The following is a 21,870-nucleotide window of genomic DNA, read 5'->3' as shown; positions in this document are numbered from 1 at the left end:
GGTTCTGGTAAAAATGATTTCCCTTATATGGATATGAAACATACATAGAACACATTGAACAAAAATGCCCCCCCCCCCCCAAAAAAAAAAAAAAACCCCACACACATTGTTTTATTTGGCATACAGTAAAACTGCTAAATACAAAATTAAAAATTAAAGGAATCTTAAATTTCTTAAAAATTTAACAAAAAATTCAAGAAGCCTAGCTTACCCGAGGTCTGAACAGATAAACCAGCAATCTAGACCACATTAGACTGGAAATATCTTTATGCAGAAAAGCCCCCCCCAAAAAAAAAAAGTTTACAGTAGTATATAAAGAAAATCAAAGACTTAACATGATTCTATAAGTATCATTCTTTTATAAAAAGTGTGGCAGAAAACATAAAGAATATGATGAGAATCATACAAATGAGTACTGATTTTCAATTGCACGTCCGTGTTGTCCCTGTTCACGCATCACATTCTCTATTGATTCTGTCCGTGCTCTCACTGATCCATGAACAACAACTATATCACGATTTTCCTGACTGCCTCCCATAGCTCCTAAGGAATTATTACCAAGATTAGGATTAGACCCATGATGGCCACCACCGCGGGATCTAGGAGAGCCACGCGGTAGGTTAGGAGTCACTGGTCTCTCTATTGCCACCACATAATCTGTTAAAGTCACATCAGATGTCCCTCCTGATTCTAATGGAATCGGATGAGTTCTAAAATGTTCTAACATATCGAAAATAGACTGGAACCATAAATGCTGTACACGACACTGACCATCATTATTTAAAGTCATTCTTAAATGCTGCAAAAAAAGAAAAATATGTCAACTTATCATTTCACAATTATATTTCTATTCTTGCAGATATAATTTTTCGTATGATAAGACATAAATATGGTCAATGCTGTCATATCTATATATATACAAAAAAAAAATCAATTACTTATTTTAAGTTTAAAAAAAAAGAAATTGAGTTACTTCCCTTGAAATGCCATGTAAAACAATTTTTCAATTCCAGACCAGTAAATTTATAAAACTTTCATTCACTACAATAAATTGTTACCTTTTACTTAAAACATTCATTACATGAGGAATGGAAATTCATAAATATGAGGCTTATGAAAAAAATTTGCAAAGTCAATAAATTTAATTCACCCTTATTTGTCTTCTGATAAAATTTGAATGGTATATATAAAACTTTCTTGCCATTAGTTATTGTGTTGTAAGAAAGGAGAGAAGGTTAGCACTCCCCTAGATAAGGACGGAAGAGACCCTTGTGGTCTATACAATACATGTAAGGCGCTGTCTCCCTACTTAGGAGGCACCACTTATTTTTTAACTACCCTTGGAATTCCAAATGTTCATAATAAGAACCACTCAATTATTATTACAATCCTGTATTTCCAGCATAAAAAAGATGAGAATTCTTACAATTAAGGTAGCTATGTAACTTTTTCATTCTTCCTTGGTTAACATCCAGTGGTATTGACCCAGTAAGGATACTAGAACATTTAGGTATAATTTTGGTGCAATTGATTTATATGAGAAATTTTTGTTTGTAACCTATTCCCCCCAAAAAACTTCATCATAAATGTTAAATACCTTAGCTTTTCCTTGAAAATTAAACGTGAGAACACTTTCTCCTTTTCTTGTTTCACTGGGTCTAACTAGAAACACCCCATGTCCTGTTGGGCCTTGCTGTAGGACTAACTGAGCTGCTTCAGATCTTGTCAGATTTTCATGAAACCATGGATACTCCCGTAAAGTTTGTTCTATCTGTATGTCCCCTGATGAATCTCGATTATGTGAATCTGAAAAAAAATAAAGGATTTAATTTTTCTTTTTACTTTGAGTAAACCAGAAAAATGCATATATTAATGTTTTATGCATGTTACAGCTAATTTCCTAATGCATGTAGATTAAGGCTTGCTTGCTTTGTTTGTATACTGTACAACTATATTGGGAAAATGTCCAATTGAAATTAAATATGATAGATATGATATCTACAGGTTTAAATATGTCATATATATTGTTTGGAGATCTATGTCAATCTTAATTACAAAGCTTGAATACACAATTTAATTACATTGGTTGGAATGAATTACATTGATTTCCCAGTTAAATAAAAACTGACAATTTCACATAATGTGTTGTTCGGTCACTTGTTGAATATTATTCTCTATTTGAATTCTTCGATTGTTTACTCTACAAACAGAGCAAGCAAGACAACCAAAGTTTAATCTACAAGCATTAGGAAATTAGCTGTTATATGCATGCAGGCTTTTTGTGCTTTGTATTTTGAGGCAAGCTCTTTTTACATGTTTATTACTGTTAATTCTTATGAAGTGCTGTTGCAGCACTGTTTGGGGACCTTTTGTTTAGTGGTTATCACTGGTTACTATTAGTCATATTTGTTTATTGTTTTATCATAAATCTGAGCTTTGAAATGTTTCATATTCTGTTATGGGTGATCCTTTATTTCTTAAAATTACTATATATGATTTAAGTTTTTCTTATTGTGTCCTTCAATTGCTAATATCTCCATCATTTGGTCTGTGTGGGATAGTTGTCCCTTTGGTAATCGCACCACATATCATAAAATAAAAAGATGTTGTATGATATTCAAGATTTTCAAAAGGGGACATATTTTCAGAAAACAGAATGTTGACCACAGTGTAGAGCTAAGTCGTGGATTTAATTTTGAAGAAACAGCAACCCAAAATCACAAATATATCCAAATTACATTGAGATGTGTACCTAAATGATCCCCTACATTTCTGAGAGAAGTTGATATTTGCTATGTACTACCTAAATGATCCCCTATATGTCTGAGAGAAGTTGATATATGCTCTGTCCTAGGTAATGATCTTGGACTTGGTCTTGGAGGGACATCAGGAGGGTTACTTGTAAGACTTCGCTGTGATGTGCTGGACTGGATAATTCCAGGACTAGGAGATTCTGTAATATAAAAGGCTTATATATCAAGTACAGTGACAGATATGACAGAACAAGAAATAATGCTTTAATACTCAGTTTTCTTACATTGAAAATTATCTAAAAGCATATGGTTCTTTCTGACAGTATAGCATGTCATTGTGTAATGTATTTTAGCATTTGGTATTTTGCTACACTAATTCATACCTACAAAAAAAAAGGCAGGTGTTTTTCTTGTTTCAATTATTTTAAGTTTGTCATTTGTAAAGCTTACTATGTGATAAAGGTTTAGCTCATTGTTAAAGGCTGTGCAGTGACTTACATGAATGGTTGCTTCATTCTACATGGTTTGGTCTTTAGCTTATGGTTATCGCTTTGGCTATCATAGCATATCTTGATCTCCTTATTTTATTTTGTATAATGTATGTGTACTTTTAAAAATTTCTAATACCATACACATTCAAAGACAGATGAAACATCATAATTTGACAAAACAGATGTTTCATTAATTATCTTGATAACATATTGATTTCTATATTTGGGTAAAATGTTTACAAATTAATATTGTTAATATATTCCATCAGTGGGCACTGTTCACACATTGATAATATAATTAAACAAAGGATTTGTTACTTTTTTTTTATTTACAGATTTGTAACCAGTTTTGTCACATTTTTGCTGCAAACATCATGAACAATATTAGCATTTGTCTGTGATTCTACAGTCAGTGTCTATCAATGCCATGTTATCTCAGGTTTTGACAGCAATACATCTCTATTGTCGCATCATGAAATTTAAGAAATATTTGTCACTGGACATTACACAACTAACAATCAAATTGACAATCTATCTGGTCAAGTACTATCAGATCTGTTCCTAGTGTCTTTCGTTGTTGGGATTTACAAGTAATGGGCAACGTCCACTTGTATTTTTGTCCATCTGATATGAGTTAAGCATTTTTCAACTGATTTTTATAGTTTGTTCTTATGCTGTACTGTTATATCACTGTCCCAGGTAATGGAAAGGGTTGGGATCCCACTAACATGTATAACCCCACCAAATTTTGTATGTTTATGCCTCTCCCAAGTCAGGAGCTGGTAATGTGTTATGTGTTAGATATTTGTTTTTTGTTCATTTTTTATATAAATAAGGCTGTTAGTTTTCTCGTTTGAATTGTTTTTACATTGTCATTTCAGGGCCTTTTATAGCTGACTATGTGGTATGGGCATTGCACATTGTTGAAGGCCATACGGTGACCTATAGTTGTTAATGTCTGTGTTATTTTGGTCTCTTGTGGAGAGTTGTCTCATTGGCAATCATACTACATCTTCTTTTTTATAAATAGGTAATACACATCAATATACAATGATATATGTTTGATTCCAAAAATATACACATATAAATTGATATATCTGTGTAAATCAAATATAAATTAACAAACTCCTGTGGTGAACCTCAATTGATAAGGGACATACCTGTCCTTCCACTTGGGGCTGTGGCAAGTCTTGGCCTCCTGCAAAGTAATAAATAGTTTTTTTTTAATCTGACATGAAAGTGCATATATATACATTTGTATACCGATCAACGAAATCACTACAAGGAATTACTACATATCAAAAAGACAGCATGGCTGAATGAACATCTTATATGTTATATTAATGAACCAGTTGTCAATTTTGAGATCATTTCCTATAGTGAGTGTTGTTTTTTTCATTCAAGGACATCATTTTTTTACTGATTCAAATCTGTACAAAAATATTTACACAGAGGTCATGAAAGTAATATCTGTGTAAACATTTTTCTGAATGTGCATTGTCAGTGAATTTTTAGATCAAAACCTTTCTTTTCATGATTTTTTTTTATTCTTCCACACAAATTTCACAAAATCTGTAGAAAATATAAAAGGATATATTCATTTTTCATTTTCATGATTTTTCTTTGTAATTGCCTTTAGAAATATAACAGTTAAGTTCACAATAAATCTCTTTTTCCATTTTACTTCGTTTCCTACATTTTAATCATACAGGGACATGTACATGATGTAGAAAGTCAACATTATTAGTTTTGTTTTCAGTTTTGAAATTTAAAAAAAAAGTGGAGGAAATTATAAATCTTTCAACTTCCCTATTGGGATCTTGAATTCTTCATTAACAAGTCTCCCTTTCATAAATTTGACCTACCGAATTAGACTATTTACCGGATTTGTAATCACATAAGCAACACGACGGGTGCCGCATGTGGAGCAGGATCTACTTACCCTTCCGGAGCACCTGAGATCACCCCTAGTTTTTGGTGGGGTTCGTGTTGTTTATTCTTTAGTTTTCTATGTTGTGTCATGTGTACTATTGTTTTTCTGTTTGTCTTTTTCATTTTTAGCCATGGTGTTGTCAGTTTGTTTTAGATTTACGAGTTTGACTGTCCCTTTGGTGTCTTTCGTCCCTCTTTTAATTATGTTTTATTATTGTTGATAATTTAAATTTTGCTTTCAACTTGCACTGAGGATAAATTATGACATGTTTTACAACAAACTTTTTTGTTTCAAACAGGCATAAAAATTAGAATATTTTGCTATAAGCATTACAGATCAGTTTATTTTGGTCAAAATATTGAAGAACAAAAACAAAACTGATATTTGAATGTATCCTTGGCTTGCAAGACAATAATTCAACCTCAATTGAACGCTTATTCAAAGAAACTATTTGACCATTAGACTAAGATGTGTTTTGCATGTAATAAGCAGGTTTAATTCTCAAAAATGTTTCAAATGAAGTGTTTTCAGAGTTTTTATTCTCTTTTATCATGTTTATGAAACATAACTTAAGTACTAAAGAAGTCCATCATTTTCTTACTTTAATAGACATTTCTGAAAATGTAAACACATTCTTATTATTCAACACATAAGAAAACAGCCATAGGTCAGAAACAATAATAACAGATTTATTTATGAGATCTGACTGTTATTTATTTCTTCCTAATATGCACATATTTATAAAAAAAATCTTTTTCCTGTATGGAGCCCCCTAATTTACAGGTAGTCCAAATTAATGTTTTGTTTACCCGATTTTACCTATGAAGTGACAATAAATGTCAGCTGTACAATTGTGTTTGTTTACAGTCATCAAAATTTTACACCTACATTCATATATATGTACAAATTCTCTTTAATGAGTCTACATATCATATCTTTGTGAAAAAGATGGTAAATTGCCCTTCAAATTTATCTTAAATCCATGAAATCATTTAAATGAGATATTTTTCACTGATTTTAAAGTCGCAGGGCAAATAGTCACATTTTTTTGGTTATATTCTTCTTAATTGAATAAAAAAAATAATTGATACATTAACATGACATAACTAACTTTTTGTGTTATTTTTCTTAAATTCTTTAACTATTAATATAATTATATAATTATATATAGTGTAAACAAATTTTTTCTTAAAAACATAAAAAAAATATAATATTTCCAAATTTTTTTTTGACAAAGTGTCTTGTTAATTGACTGGCCCCATTATGCCCATATATAGATTATTAACAAATATATCCTTTGCATGATAAGAATAAGAAAAAAGCTAATAAGCAATCACATAAACCAGGGGGGGGGGGGGGGGGGGGGGGGGATCCAACATTTTCTTAATTGGAGGTTGCCAATCCAGGTTAAAAAGGGGGGGGGGGGGCTTAATTGGGTCAAAAAGGGGCATAGGTGCTTCACCAATAAAAAAGTGTCTTGTAAGGGACTTTATTTAAACAAATATTTAGTAAGTGTTAAGACTAAACAGTTTTTTGTTTATATGTAATCTACGATTAGTCAAGTAAACACAATTTCATTGGACCAGACCCATTATCTTTAGTCTCTATAAATAATAGCAGAGGCGGATTAAAAATTTTGGTTGCTTATATAGGGAGTGTGAAGGAAGTAGGCCCCGAATTATGAAAATTTCTGGATCTGCCACTGAATAGAAGTATCCCAAGACTTTTTTTCCTATACTTTTGATTGAAGATGCTCCTTGTTACAATAGGCTTTTTTTCATGTTATTTTCTTTTACAACAGATTCTTACATTGAAGGAGTGGGTTCCAAATCATCCTCAGGAACGTCCAGTGAGGTATTGATACGTGTACTTAAAACTTCTAACCATGAATGTACTTCATTCATAGTTTGTGCCTCTATCACAAACTCACTTGTACCTTGACCCTGAAAAAGACAAACTAAAGTTATTTATGTTGTTTCATTCTAAAAGTACAATATGTGTATTTTGCATATATACATGATATATACTTATTATTTCATCAAATGGGCCAAAAATTCACATGATTATAAATGCTACAAAAGTTGTTTCAAATTTTTAAATTGTGGCAATAATAAAATAATAACAGATAAACTTGACAATGTCATCAATAAAATTCATATTTTTCAACATTAGGTAGTTGGATGCCCTTTGCATGAATTGTTATATTTGTTTTAGTACAATAAGGTGACTTACTGAAAGTGACACCATTCTCAACCACAACAAAAACAAACCATGACAATCAAGACAATGACTATTTTTATTGATGCAAGGTTGGAATTACAACAAAGTGCCTCTTGTAAGTTCCCTCTCTTACATATTAATGTATCAACTTGTAAGTTGTATAATTTGTATGTATAAAATATACTCAACAACTGTCTTTAGACAGCAAGCTTTTAAACTTCATTAGTTTAATAATACACCAAGTTTAAATATATAACACTGAAAGTTGTGATTTTTTTCCCTGTTAAAAAATCAACATAACTGTAGTACGTCATTCTATCTTTAAGTCAGTTATTGATTGACATATATAATTATTGACCCTTGTTGTTATGTCCAGCTGAAGCATGGTTGAGATCGTCAAATTAGAAGAGTAATTAAATGGGAATATGTGGCCTAAGAACTATGACCACTTAAAATTATATATCATCATTAATGAAAATAATTCACATTTAATGTGATATGCAATCCAATATTGCACTTTTGTACTTTAAGAGGCAATTTAAAATGAAGTATCTTACTCTTTGAACATTGACCCAGTTTTTCTCTTTTTACTATACTTCCTCTTTGAGTAAAGTTGAATATATACTAAGTCTAAAACTAACACGGTCTCTGAGTCCCCCTCATCAAGTCTTTCAAAAACATGAAGGAGTCTAATCAGATGCCATTCTTTTCAATGGCTCTTCTCTTCTCCTGATTTGTAGAAAACACAAAACAATCAAATTGACTGTTTTTCATTTCTTATCAATACAACTTTTATAAATAGGGCTAATGTTACATGTATCAATGTTTTACTGTTATGATAATGAGGTCTCTTATACTATGATATTATTTGTGCATTTTGCAAAAAAAATAGCTGAATAATTTATCTTGGTGATGTCATTCTTTTTTAAATTTCATTCAGCGAAAAACCATGTTTTTTTGTTTTTAAAATCTGTCATATACTGCCCTTGTACTGAATTAACCAGGATGCATGTACATGTAGTGTTGTCATCTAATGATACATGTACAAGTAGTAACTTTTTGTAGGTGTAGGAAGAAAAACCTTGATGATAAATAAACCACAAGGATGTCTTAATAATTAATTTTATTATATATCAGAATATTGAACATGCTCATTTGCTTAATTTGTAATAATGAATGATATGAAGAGGTGCTAAATAGGTTTTCAGAAGAAGAGCAAAAATCACAAACCAATGTGTTACAAAACAATACATGTTTTTAAATAAAAAAGCTAAATTATCAAGTTTAGCTGAAAGGAAAATTAAAATAAATATATATATTCATTATAATGATAATTAAACTAGAACAGTTAATGTGACGCCACCAAAATTCAAACTTGTGGTCATAAGCATTTTGCATGTTTTGGATGATTTGCTTAACATTTAATTGTGGCAAACTAAAGTTAGGGAATGTAAACCTTTGGATTTTGGTACAGACGGACAAGGGTAAAAACTGAATGCCCCCGCCGCTATGGCAGGGTCATTAACTTGAAACTAGGCAAAACTGTTGAAAATGATTCAGTGTCTGTGAGATCCGATCTTTGTCTTAGTTAAACTAAACCAGATGTTGCAAATTTAAAAATATCTTTGTTAATCCTGAAAACAATACTGTTTATTCAAAACTATTACTTTAATTCATCAAGACACGACAACCCCCTCACCCTGTCTTAGATACATTGAATTGATAATATAGTGTCTGGGTTGAGGCAGGTTTTACTGTAACATATAAACATAATTGTGAGAATCTTGGCAAATACATAATTGTCCCATCAGTATACTTATATTTGTCACGTTTCTGCACTCTTCAAGTATTCCATTAACATATAAACATATATTCCAAGCAATTCAGTTTATTATCTCATCTTATAACTGGATCACAATTATACAAATAATACAAATGTATATTGTACAAATTGTGTATGTTATTGGTAATTTAATTATGTGTATGGACAACTATTATAGTAATTATACATAGTTCATTATTATGATTTTAGAATACATACATTAAAAAAAAAACATAAATAAAAACATTTTTATCCAGTTTGTTTTATAAGTAAACTTAATTAAGAACATTTTGTAAAATGATTGTTTAAAAAAATGTATTTTTTTATGTTTTTTCCTTTGTTTTACCCTCCATTGTTTATAACTTTTATTATGTGTAAATATTGTATTCCTGTTGTTACACATATGCATATGTATTGCGTCTGAGTGATGAAATAAAAGTTGAAAGTTGGAACAGAAAAGTATGCTATTTTCTTCATCTTTAGACATTAAGAATCTGATTTAAAAATAAGTCATGAACATTTCAAACTTTACAAAAGTCCCTCAGTGGGCAGGGATTATTTTCACAATCAACTATAGATTTTTTTTTAAAGTTAACTGCAACTTTTACTTCTTATTATTAGACTTGTAAATAGTGAGAAGGGGGAACATGAACCCACATTTTTGAAATGACTTCTCATAAATATTTGTTTAATCTTTATCTTTAAGAAATATGTGTACTGAAATTATCAGTTTTGTATGCATTATCCAGTTCTGAGTTAGTCATATCTTTCCAAAAAAGTCCTATTTGTTGTATTGACAATTTAGTAATTTAAAACACATAATGATTTAAATTCCTTGTAGTCACTCAAGTCTGAAATACTGTCCTACAACAAGGTCACATTATGTGGTACCTGAACATTGTAATTATACATGAACATATCCATGATATCTTGTACAGCTATGATTTGTGTTGGTTTTGTTTTTCATTTTTGTTTGTAAATAAACATATTATTCATGTATTTTTTATAATCAATCAAAATAAAGTTTGTACATGTTGTACATTGAATTATATCTACTTCAATATGATCATGATGATTACTAATTTTGTCTATTTAGACAGATTAAAAAGAAGATTTGGCAATGGGGGATATAGAAATATTCATAATAGAGTGGGTGAGGTGGGGAGCACCGACTACCTAGAGGGGGCCTGCTCCAGTCTGATGCTTTAGTGATTCTCTATATAATCCACCAAAATTTTCCAACAAAAGGCGGGCCAGCCCCCACGAAAAACCCTCTAAATCCGCCTCTGTTTGGTCTTACAAATAATTTCACATCTGAGTTTTTCCTTATACATGTATATATATAAGTACATGATATTTATACAGCATTCCATAACTTATGACTTCTGCTTGTTTAATAGTCAGAATACAGTTCCTTGAATTGGGTCAATGTCAGAAAAATATAAGTTTTAAATATGTTGTTGTTTTTTGGTGTTTATTATGATATGTCTATTGTCTTGTATATATTATTGTTCTACATTGTACAAATGTTTTTAATATCATTCAATATGTTTATCTGTTTTTGCCCTCATGTTCTTCTTAGCTACATGTAATGGGTGAATACAATATTATATTCTGTATGAAAGACAATTTGCTTCAGACAATGTCAGAAATTTCAAATTATTTCAAAAGTCTGTCATGATCATTTACTTATTCAATATATAGCCAGTTCAATTTCACAAATGCTGATCACCAATTTACTAAATAAGGAAAACCCCAGCCCATGAATAATGTCCCACGATGCAATCAAACAATTCAAGATCTGTATACACCTTACATCATGTACATTGTAGCTCCCATTAAATGCCATTTGGTACCCCCCCCCCCCCCCCCCCCCCCCCAAATACAACAACCGATATGTTAAATTACAATGTATTGGAATTTCAATTGTGATATAAACATTTCAGGTATTTGTTAGTTAACTTATAATTATAACTTATACATTTAACTTAAATCTAAATTTTAGTATTTTGGTAAGGTTGTAAAACTCTGTCATTTGTGGAGGTGTAAATTGTACTTAATTCTCATTTATTCACTTTGTAATTTTATCAATTTGACTTTGTTATTGTTGACTTCTTATTGGAATTTAAACTCTATTTTTAATCTTATTTAGATAATTAACTATTGGTAAGGTTATAAACCATCCTTTGTTGACACTAGTATTCTTATACTTATTATTGTTGACTTAACTACATGTACTAAATTTAGATCAAATTGACTTTATTAACATAATCGACTTCTTACTGTATGATTTATAACCAGGTGTTAGTTTCATATTGTATAAATATATGGGACCTTTACCCCTGTGAAAAAGAATCCCAGATAATGGATGTATCCTAGATTTATCATTATCACAGGATTGTCCAAGCCTTTCTTTATATTTATGTCTTAGTCCAAGTACAACATGTACATGATGTATAATAAATACTGTTAATTCAGAAATTTTATACAAGTATATAACATGTATAACATGCATACTATATGTTAATTCAGAAATTATATACAGGTATTAGTCCAAGTGTATACTTGATTTATTGACTTCTAATGCATACTTTACAGGTGTAAATCTCATAAAACTGGTACCAATTAATTCATAATTAGTCCTGATTTAACTTTAAACTCATAAAGTGAAACTATTGTGTGCAATAATATTTATGGTGGTAATTTTCACCAATGAACAAAATGCCAGATTAATTATTGCGATTTGAGCAAAATCTACATATTTTTGTATCAAATATCAGAATGTGAGTTCTTACTGTCTAATAACTGCAATACTTTCCCTTCTAGGCTAGTAAAAACTTTGCAATAATTTCTGAGTTAACAGTATTTTTTCTTCTTCTTTTTAATAGGAATAGTGCATGTGCGCCTATCTCTGTTTAACACATAACTTTGTACACATATATAACTATACACAAACCTTTAATACAAATGTATATTCATGGTCAGGCATCTCTAGGGATGTAGTCACCCTGGCTTGTGTGATCAGGAAACAAAACAAACCGGCTTTGGGTTTTACGGACTGCAAGATAAAAACAAAAAGACTGATTGACAAAAAGTCCTTATATTTCTTATACATAGTTATCTTGTCATCAAATTATTGTAAATGTAGATATATATAGGCAGTTACAAAATGCAGCTACATGTACATGTATTCTTACAGTTCAGTAAATATAAAATTTTGCAATTTTCCTTAAAAATTTAATTTTTGTACAGTTTGTCATTGCAAATAAACTACATTTTGTTTTAGAGTAGCAATCTGAAACAAAGATCATATGGTAGATTGTATTTGCTTAAATGATAGCCTTGAATAGTGGCACCCCTTACTAAAAATAAAATGGTTATTACACTGTTTGAGTTTTCCTTTTCATGTCAATCCAGTATATATTCTTTACCTAATAGTAGACAAACTTTGCTTACTAATATACAAATGTACATGTTAAAACTTTACTTGATGTTAAATGGTAAATACCATCCATATTATAAATATTCAAGACAAGTCCATCAGGAATTTACATTTACAAGATCAAACAGTCATGGGATAAGCTGAGACTGTTATAAATAAAAATGTGGGACATGTTTATTAAACTATTTGTAAGATGATTTAATCGAAGCATTGTTCAGAGCAAAAGTACATTATATTTGAATGTATTCGAAACTATATACATGTATATATATATCTTTCAATACCAATGATCAGCTCCTAGGTGTTTGAATTAAATCTCCCTTTATTCATGTTCAATAAAAATTGTTTACAATACAATGTAGATAAATGTAGATAGAATGACCTTGACTGTAAACAAACATATTTTCAGGGACATTAATCAACTTAAAGATAGCATTTGGTGTATTCCCTCAGGCATATCCTTTCATTCATAGTTCTGTATGTGGAATCTGAGGTACAACGAGGGGTAATTTGATCATGATTGTTGTACAGTACTATAAAGTCATAGCGAGGGTTACCAAGTTCTGTCATTGAACTGTACTTAATACTTATTTTTAAGATTGGAATTAACTGTTGTTATATATATAAATGTGCACTGTAAATATTATAGTAAAAAAAATTGTATCACAGCTGTTGTTCTATGATATTTATCAATTGAAAGTCAATAGGGCAGCTATATATTTATTGCTACACTTAGTTTTGTCTGTTTATGGAGTATTAAGGCCACACCAATTTAATTTCTTGTTCTACGGATTTTTGGAGTCCAAAATTTGGGGCGAGCTAGCGATTTGAAAATTAATATAAAAAAATATTTATTTTGCAAATTCTTGAGGCGAAGCTTGAAAAGTAAAGGCGAGCGATTATAATTTTTTTTTGTAAACATAAAATAGTAGGATTTGACAATATTAAAACTTGATTTATCACTTGTACTTTGTTATTTCTTTAATTTCTGAAGTATTTTTTCCCTGTTCACCAAGAAATAATTAAATCTGATCTATGTATGTGTGACTGATAATGAGACAATTCTCCATCTAAGTCATATTCAGTTTGGGGGCAACCCCTTAATGTTATAAATATCCCTTTTTTCATGTTTTATGAGTGATCAATACAAGTTAAAATATATTTGTTTGTACAAAAGGGCTCATATTTTCTTAAAGAACTATACATCCATCTCGTATTAAATGGTCAAAACATGTCCCAAGAATTTTGTAATATTCCTGGACTTTAACCATATTAACACATTTATTTTAACAGTTTAATATTATTCAAAATAAGTGGACCCCTCTTTTAGAAAAAGTTGTTTAAAATATGATGTAACTCTACTCTCTTTAAGTACCAATTCTAAGTTTTCAAAGATTTTGAATAGAAGAACTATACAAATCCTTGGTATTTCTATTTACTTTTCTACATCAGTAAAATGACCCCTTGTCTGAGGGAGGGTTGTTCTTAACCTGATAAAAACAAACACAGGTAAAAGTACGACCTTTTACATGGGTCTTTGATACAGACCAAACAGTAAGCTATACAGGGCCCCAAAATTATTAGCGTACACAATTCAAACAGGAAAACCAACGATCTAATTTATATACATGTAACTATCCAAACGGGAAAATACCAATGAACAACATCAATAAACGATAACTGCTGAACGACAGGCCCCTGAATCAATCAGGACAGGTGCATAAACATGCAGCGGCTATAGATAGTTTTGTTTCGCCAGCATACAATATAATTGCCGTTGAAGGCAAATCCTTCAGAAGTTCTTTGTACTTTATTCTAACAACGAACATATTTTGATAGGGAATATAAGTAAGGGGGAAAAAAAACAATGTTTTGTTTTTTACCGGTATATATTTCCGCTTTTATAAATTTATATCGGAGCACTCCTTCTTTGGATAAATATTCTCACAGATATTTAAGAAGTGTAGTGCTGTTCTTTTATGTTTGAAATCGTTTTATACAGGTTAGACTGTGATTTAAAAACAGATGTTGATATATTTTTATAATATTTACCAAAAAAACGGTGCGGGAAATGGACATTATTACATTTCCGGATGCGGGAAGCGGGAATATAAAAAAAATAAAAAAAATCTGTTTTGAGAAAAATAGGTGCGGGCGGGTCCGTCGAACAAGGAATCAAATTGGTGTGGCCTAATATAATAATTACAGGTCCCCAATCATGCTACATTTGATGATCATGTATAATATAAGAGAGCTCTGATCGTGTGTTTGGTTTATATATACATGAATATCAAATCTACTCTAACATTGTTAGGGTGATTTTCTAGGCAATTTATACAAGTACACATATATATAATTGCATGAAGTTTATTTTAGTCTTAACAACTAACATTTTTGTCCTTTTTATTCCCTAACAAGTGTTCTTCTTCAGAACCAACAGACTTTTTTGCATGGCCTAACTTGTATCATGAATATGTATATCATGTACAATGTACGTTGTACATTGTATATTGAGTGTTAAAAAAAAACCTTTATAAATACACTTTGTAATTAATCAAACTGAGTTAAATAAGGTTAAATTCTTTTAACTATGTAGTCAGTGTCTTTAATTGTCAACATGACATAACTTTGAGAACTGAATTGAGCTTTTTCAATACACCATTATCAGGCCCGTAGCCAGGAATTTCCAAGGCGGATTTCTTGGAATCACAAACTCGACTTTAACAGTCACAATTTGAACATAACATTGACTTTAACAGTGCTTATTTGTTTTCAAAAGGGGGGGGGGGGTCGTCCAAACCCCCCTGGCTATGGGTATGATTATCATTTATCTATTTACATGTATACCATACTTCATTAATATATATTAACCTAGTGCATTTTATATCATGTACATTGTACTGAGAGACAATGCTTCAAGGCTAAAAGATTTCCCAAATCAAAGAAAATTATATCTGATTAGAATGAAACAAAAGACTATCAACTTCCTGTTGTTAATCATTTTCCCTTTGAAGAGAGCTGTGTAATTATTTCAATCACCGTGCTGATTGTGAAAGCACATTACAGGTAGCATACATCAAAAGGATTAAAGAAGCAGGTACAAATGTAGATCTCACATGTATAAAGTGATGACTAATCTTTAGCACCACATGAGAACATTTTCTATACATGTACATGGCAATACATTTTGTACATGAGGCCTAGGGTCTGGATGTGGGTTCTTCTTTCCTGCATTCCTTTATTGTTTATTTTGGCCATTTTCTCTTATACAATGTACAATGATGTACATGTACTGTGCATTCATTTATTTTTCATGGGTACCCATTTTCGTGGTTTAAGGAAAATTTGCATATTTGTGTATATATTTTAATTTCATGGTTTTTGCAAAGTCTGCACACATTCCTTTAGAAAATTTGTAATTTGAATTTGTGGTACTCCTATACTAACAAAATCCATGAAAATTAGTATCCAACTAATATTAATTTAATATTCACAGTATATAATTTATCGTTAACATGTATATTTTTCTGTTGTTTTTTTACATTTTCTGTACATGTACAATGTGGACCTTTCATTCTATATATACATGATATATGAGCAAAAACATGATGAACACATACATGTATGCATCTAGACCCTCAATCATGTACATACTGAAGAACTTACTTTCAACTATGTAACAACAGGGTTTTCTGCAAACTTGACTACCCATGAGAGTCACGTGCACACACAATCTGCTGGGGCTTGTAAACACTTTTAGGGGCATTTAAATCCTTAATTTTAACCTTATAATTATTATGTTTTCCTAAATTGTTATTACTAACTGACTAATATAATTTTTAGAGACAAATATAATATAACATATTGATACATGTACATATTGTCAGATTCAATATAAAACAAGAATAAAAATAGATAAACACAAACTTGATAAAAAAAAAATGAATTATCATGATATCGATGAAATAAATAAATAAAAATAGGAAAAGGAGAAAAAGCCAAAGTAATGACAAAGAGCAACAGCAACATAATGAATGACACAGGCAATCAAGTAGAGAGTGGACATGTAAATGTACACTAGTAATGCTAGTACTGTAGAATGATTAAACAAAATGTGCATGTCATGATGTACATGTATGGTCATTGCTGTGTTGAATATTAAATCTTTTATAGATATAATAACAATGTACATTTTGTTCTTACAGTGTACATGGTGTATACATGTATCATGTGTATGTTTGTTAGAAAATACAGATGTTCATTTAACTTTCATTTCTGGTGCATGTGAGACCACATGTACAAAATGTATGTATCAAAATTTATAACATGTATCATGTGTATAGAGCAGGGTTCTCGCTACATATTTTTTAAGGCAAGTTCAGGGACTCGTCATCTAGGGCAATTGTAACAGTATATTCATCTACGGCAATTGTAACAGTACATTCATCTAAGGCAATTGTAACAGTACATTCATGTGTGAAATTTCTTGTTAAAATCTAATATCAACCATCAGAGCTTGTGAGCTCATGAGCATGATGAGGTTAAAAGCACCTGTCACATAAGAATGTCTCAACATTGCTCAAGTTAACCTAAAATTATTACCTTTGGTGGTGAATAAAATTCTAATGAGCTGCCTCCATCTTTCGTCAGTAATACCAATCTTGTTTTCTCCCATCGTGACTTCCCTTTGGCATCCTCTCCCGTAAGAACATGAACTATTCCTTCCTTGACACAGTTTTCATTAACTTCCAATAGTTTTGATTGTTTATGTACTTTCTCGTGTTTAAGTGGATTAATATGTTTATGTTTTTTAGTATCTTGAGTCGGCTGGTCATTATTTACATCTTCAACCTGATGTTTACCTTTCTTACGTATTCCCCTGAGTGAAAATTTTCGGAGTAAGCCCCCTTTTCTATGATGTGGACTTTTAACAGATTTTGACGTCTCCCCATTTCTTGACAAATTAACCTGGGGGACAATTTGTGGATCATCGTCATAGTCATCATGTAAACTAATCTGTGGTGCCAGTCTGTGTGGAACTGAACTGAGACTAAGTTTTGGAACTGTTTGGTTTGACTCCTGATAATATGAACTTCTTTTCAATTTTTCATCGAAATACTTCAGGAAATAGTCCACAAACTTCCTGGCATATTGTACGGGATCATTTACCTGACAATTGCCATTCACACGTCGAAAATCCAGGAAGTCTTTTACAAAATTTTCTGATGCAGTTTCGGCCCTGCTGTCACAGAAATCTTCCCACGACGTGCTTTCTGATGCACTTGAAAGTTCGCCGTTCATCGATGCCATTTACAAATAATCCTCATTGTTTATCTTCTTATTAATTTTGAACTTCCCTTTACCTTTTATGTTGGTTTTACTTTCCATACCTTAGTGTTTCGTACGGAGTTGCACTTCAGTCATTGTAACCGGAAGACAAACATATATATTATGCGTAGACGTCATGCGCACAATTAATGGGGACCCGAAGGGAAATTTTGTATTGAACTTTATAAATATAATTTGTAACATAATTAGCTGGTTTTGAAACCTGTAAAAAAGACATCATCGAATTTCATATTTACTACTTCATACTACTCTATTTTTCATGGATCTCACTGTTAAACAACCAGATAAAAAGAAAAGCAATACGTGGACACAGGAATCGTATTTTATCGACGTTTTAGTATAAGGCTCTCAAGGTTACATAAGACACTATAATTTAATATAGCTATAATGTAAAAGAGAACATTTATGTTCTATTAAGTTATCTGAATCATTAAAAAATATATTGGAATACCCTCCAATAAGCATTGTAATGTTAATTTCAGACGATATTAAACTAGAAGATAACTACAAAACAAAACTTTTATATTTGAACTATCCAAAATAAAAGATGATCGAAGATGGAAACTTCATAAATATCTCAGAAAACCTTACTAGTGCACAATCACTAGCAATAGAAACTTGGAGGAATGCAAGACCTATACCCTCTAATCGAAGAAAATTTCTAAATCAAAGTTTGCACAGTGACAAATTGAAAATGAGATATGCATTGCTTGATAAAAAAAGAATAGATCTAAATATAAAATAAATGATATTAAGTCAAAAAATTTGGATGAACTTTTTTGGTAAATTCTAAATCCTTATCCTGAAAAATCGGTAATTGTGTTTTTTTAAGTTAAATTATGCAAATGGCTTAGAATAATCATGCTAGTATGGGCATATATCAAATGTATTTGCCTTCACAAATTGCTATGATATTTCACGACTTGTATATATAACATGATTATTGTTTTTATTTCCCTTTTCAGCAATGCTAAGTTGAATATAGAAATCATAGATGGACATAACATAAGTATGGACGGGAATGAAATGGTATCAAAAGACAACATAAAACAAACGCACATGTTTCCGGACGAAACAGAAACATTTCAAAAATGAAAAAAATATTTTCCGCTGAAGAAAGGTAGACTTAAAAAGCCTATAAAAAGGGATATTGCATAGTGGAACTGTTTAGTCTGCAAAGACGACGTGAACATTGCTGCATCTCTCGTATGTGATGGATGCCGAGAGTAGTTTCACCAAACGTTCGTTGGACTGAAACGTGCTCTCAAAAGCACATACAATCTGATTAAGATATAGATTTCTGATTTCGACTTACGAGTAGAAGTACGAAATCAGGTAACTTTATTTAAATTAGATTGAAGCGCATACATTATTTAAAGATGCTGTCATGGGTGTTAATAAAATCTTTAAAAATATTTTCTAATTGCAGTGTTTACCATGTTTACGAATAAAAATTGCCAAGTTTTATTTTAATACATATTACTAGTCCAAGCATATACGTTGACGTGTATTAACGTACATTTAACAATGGCACTACGTAACCGTAGACAAGAACATTAATGTAACGTACGTATTTAATCCGTTCTTTCCTCAATATTGCTCTCCAGCAATCACTGTTCAAGTTATCAGTCCTTTGTACGATATGTAATAACAATTTCCCTTTAATTGTATTTGATATATTTTGGATTCTCTTGATCACTTCTACAGAACATCAAGTAGTTCGCTGCTGTAGTAATAATGCATAGTTTTATTTTTGTATCAAGCTGGATAATTGTTCTTTTGAAGGTTTAATCTCATGGACTATTTTTTGACATTATGACTTGCATCTTATTTAGTCATGTGGATAAATTAGAAATGGGTTGATTTCAGACGAATGTATGAGGGAGATTTTGAAGTTTAGTTTTAAATTTCTAAGTAGTTAACTATGATAGTTTAATCCTATATAAAATATGTCTATAGGGGTAGTTTTGTTTAAATTCTGAAATATCTTGAAATAAGAGGTTTCCCAACATCTTACAAACGAATGAAACTCTACGAACTTATCGTTTAATAGAAGGTGCGATTTTGTTAAGGAAACATTTCTACTGATATCGATTGTGTACAAAGAGAGTAAATAATTTTATATTCTTCGTGCAACCTCATGAACCTTGTATTTAATTTGGTGCTGTAAGACATTTCTATTTACTTTGTGTTGTTAAATATTACTTACTTTTACGTTGACTTTAGTTTGTTTAAATGTCCGTCGTATATCCGTTTGAATTGTCTCCCTTATACCATTACGACAAGCACGAAAGCACCTAATTTTTGTAATATCGTTGTTGTAACTTTGTAAGGCCTCTCGATAATTTTACTACTTTTTGATGACGTTAAAGATAATGATGCCACCACAAATGTTTGCTTTTTTGAAAATGATCTGGTTTTACAATAGATTTCTTGTAAAATTAATTATATAGTAACTTTAAGTGTTCGTATGCAAATTCATGTTCTGTCGACGCAGTGTTGTTGTTTAGCTTGACCGATGCGTCAAGGATGCAGGCTATGCAGTAAGTAATTTAGAATGAGATATGGATTTTTGTCCTGTCCACGATTTTGTAGCACTGATTAGATTTGCTGCGGTCACTTTCAGAAGGTTCTTTAATGTAATAGTCAAGTAATTGAACATTGCGATGTCCGATCATGCTTATAAAAGACGGGAGGCTGACCACGACTTTGAAACAGTGATTAATGTAACTTTCTGGTGATCTGACTGCACTTGATATACCTGCCATCATTACAATCAGTTTGTATTTGACAATTGGTTGTTCAGCATACCACAGGTTTGCCTTGGGATATTGTAGAGGTTGATGGAAAAACGATTCACAATTGTTGCCAAGTTTGTGGACTCACACGTCGTGATTCTATTAAGCTGTGTACGGTCTTAAATTATTTTTATTAGTTATTCGTTGTTATTCTGTGAACAACATGTCGAATATACTATTGTATTATTTTTTTTATGTATTTCTTTGCGTTTGGTGTTTTTGCATTTCTCGTCATGTAATCTTGTCATTTTACCGGTATATTCAACAGTCATAACGCGCGGAGGATTGGCTAGCCACAAAACAAGGTTCAAACCACCATTTGTGCTGTCCTGTAACAAGTCAAGAATATTGCAGTTGTTATCTAATAGTTCCTTTCTATGAATTTTGAATTGTTGTTTGTTTTTTGTTTCACTTCTGTTTTCTGTAATTTCGTTGTTTTCCTCTTATAGTTTATGTGTTTCCTCGGTTTTAGTTTGTTACCCAGAATTGTTTCTCTCGATCGATTTATGACTTTTATTTGAACAGTGGTATAATACTGTAACCATTATTTACAACGACATAATCAAGAATTGCCACAGAACATCTCTGAGCGGGTGAGAAGATGAAGTCCCTCTTGGTAAAATTTTAAGATAACTTCCCAGAAATCTTTCTTTTTAAAGATATAAATACCCTACTAGAAGATATCATCTGAATTTTCCCTTCTGAAATGCCTTTTTGTGAATGATTATATCTTTTCGTTTGCTTTAAAATTTTGATTAGTCGAAAAAGGACATAAATAAATGTGATAAAATCTGATAATGGCAAGGTATTCTGTTCCTGCCTTTGAAAGTTAAATGATCGTTGCCTTATTAGAGATTTAATATATATGTAAGATAAGTGTTCATGTAAATAGTTATTTGTTTGCATTGGAGATGGATCAAATATACGACAGTGATGAACATGATGGATAGAAGAATGCATTCATATCAATCACCTTAAAATGCCTTGTTCATGGTACTTATGGACAGGGCTTCACATTATTTGTATGTCCCATTAATGCAGTTGTGGTCCTTGACAGCCTAT

General features: G+C 31.1%; 1 protein-coding gene and 1 non-coding gene across 2 annotated transcripts; one reads left to right on the top strand and one right to left on the bottom strand.

Moving 5' to 3' along the window:
• Nucleotides 1-103: 103 nt before the first annotated feature.
• Nucleotides 104-18,122, bottom strand: LOC134680929 (SH2B adapter protein 2-like). Its single transcript, XM_063540240.1, has 7 exons — nucleotides 17,264-18,122; nucleotides 12,176-12,277; nucleotides 6,987-7,120; nucleotides 4,405-4,442; nucleotides 2,804-2,953; nucleotides 1,598-1,806; nucleotides 104-799 (listed from the first exon to the last, which is right to left on the bottom strand). The coding sequence occupies exons 1-7, from the start codon at nucleotides 17,969-17,971 to the stop codon at nucleotides 401-403; spliced, it is 1,740 nt and encodes a 579-aa protein (XP_063396310.1). The 5' UTR covers nucleotides 17,972-18,122; the 3' UTR covers nucleotides 104-400.
• LOC134682247 (U6atac minor spliceosomal RNA) lies at nucleotides 1,213-1,331 on the top strand. The gene has a single exon (XR_010100884.1). It is a non-coding gene; the product is annotated as a U6atac minor spliceosomal RNA (small nuclear RNA).
• Nucleotides 18,123-21,870: the final 3,748 nt, after the last annotated feature.

The sequence above is a fragment of the Mytilus trossulus genome, chromosome 8 (assembly GCF_036588685.1).
Source record: "Mytilus trossulus isolate FHL-02 chromosome 8, PNRI_Mtr1.1.1.hap1, whole genome shotgun sequence".
NCBI classification, from domain to species: Eukaryota; Metazoa; Mollusca; class Bivalvia; order Mytilida; family Mytilidae; genus Mytilus; species Mytilus trossulus.
This window is presented reverse-complemented; position numbering and strand designations above follow the sequence as displayed.

Bases quoted from the DNA above. Each gene is read 5' to 3' on its own strand.
- LOC134680929 (XM_063540240.1), bottom strand. From the start codon at position 17,971: ATGGCATCGATGAACGGCGAACTTTCAAGTGCATCAGAAAGCACGTCG. The intron at 4,443-6,986 runs GTAAGAATCTGT...ATTACTTTGCAG, and splicing joins TTGGAACCCACTCCTTCAAT to GAGGCCAAGACTTGCCACAG. The intron at 800-1,597 runs GTATTTAACATT...CTTTTTTTGCAG, and splicing joins ATTTTCAAGGAAAAGCTAAG to CATTTAAGAATGACTTTAAA.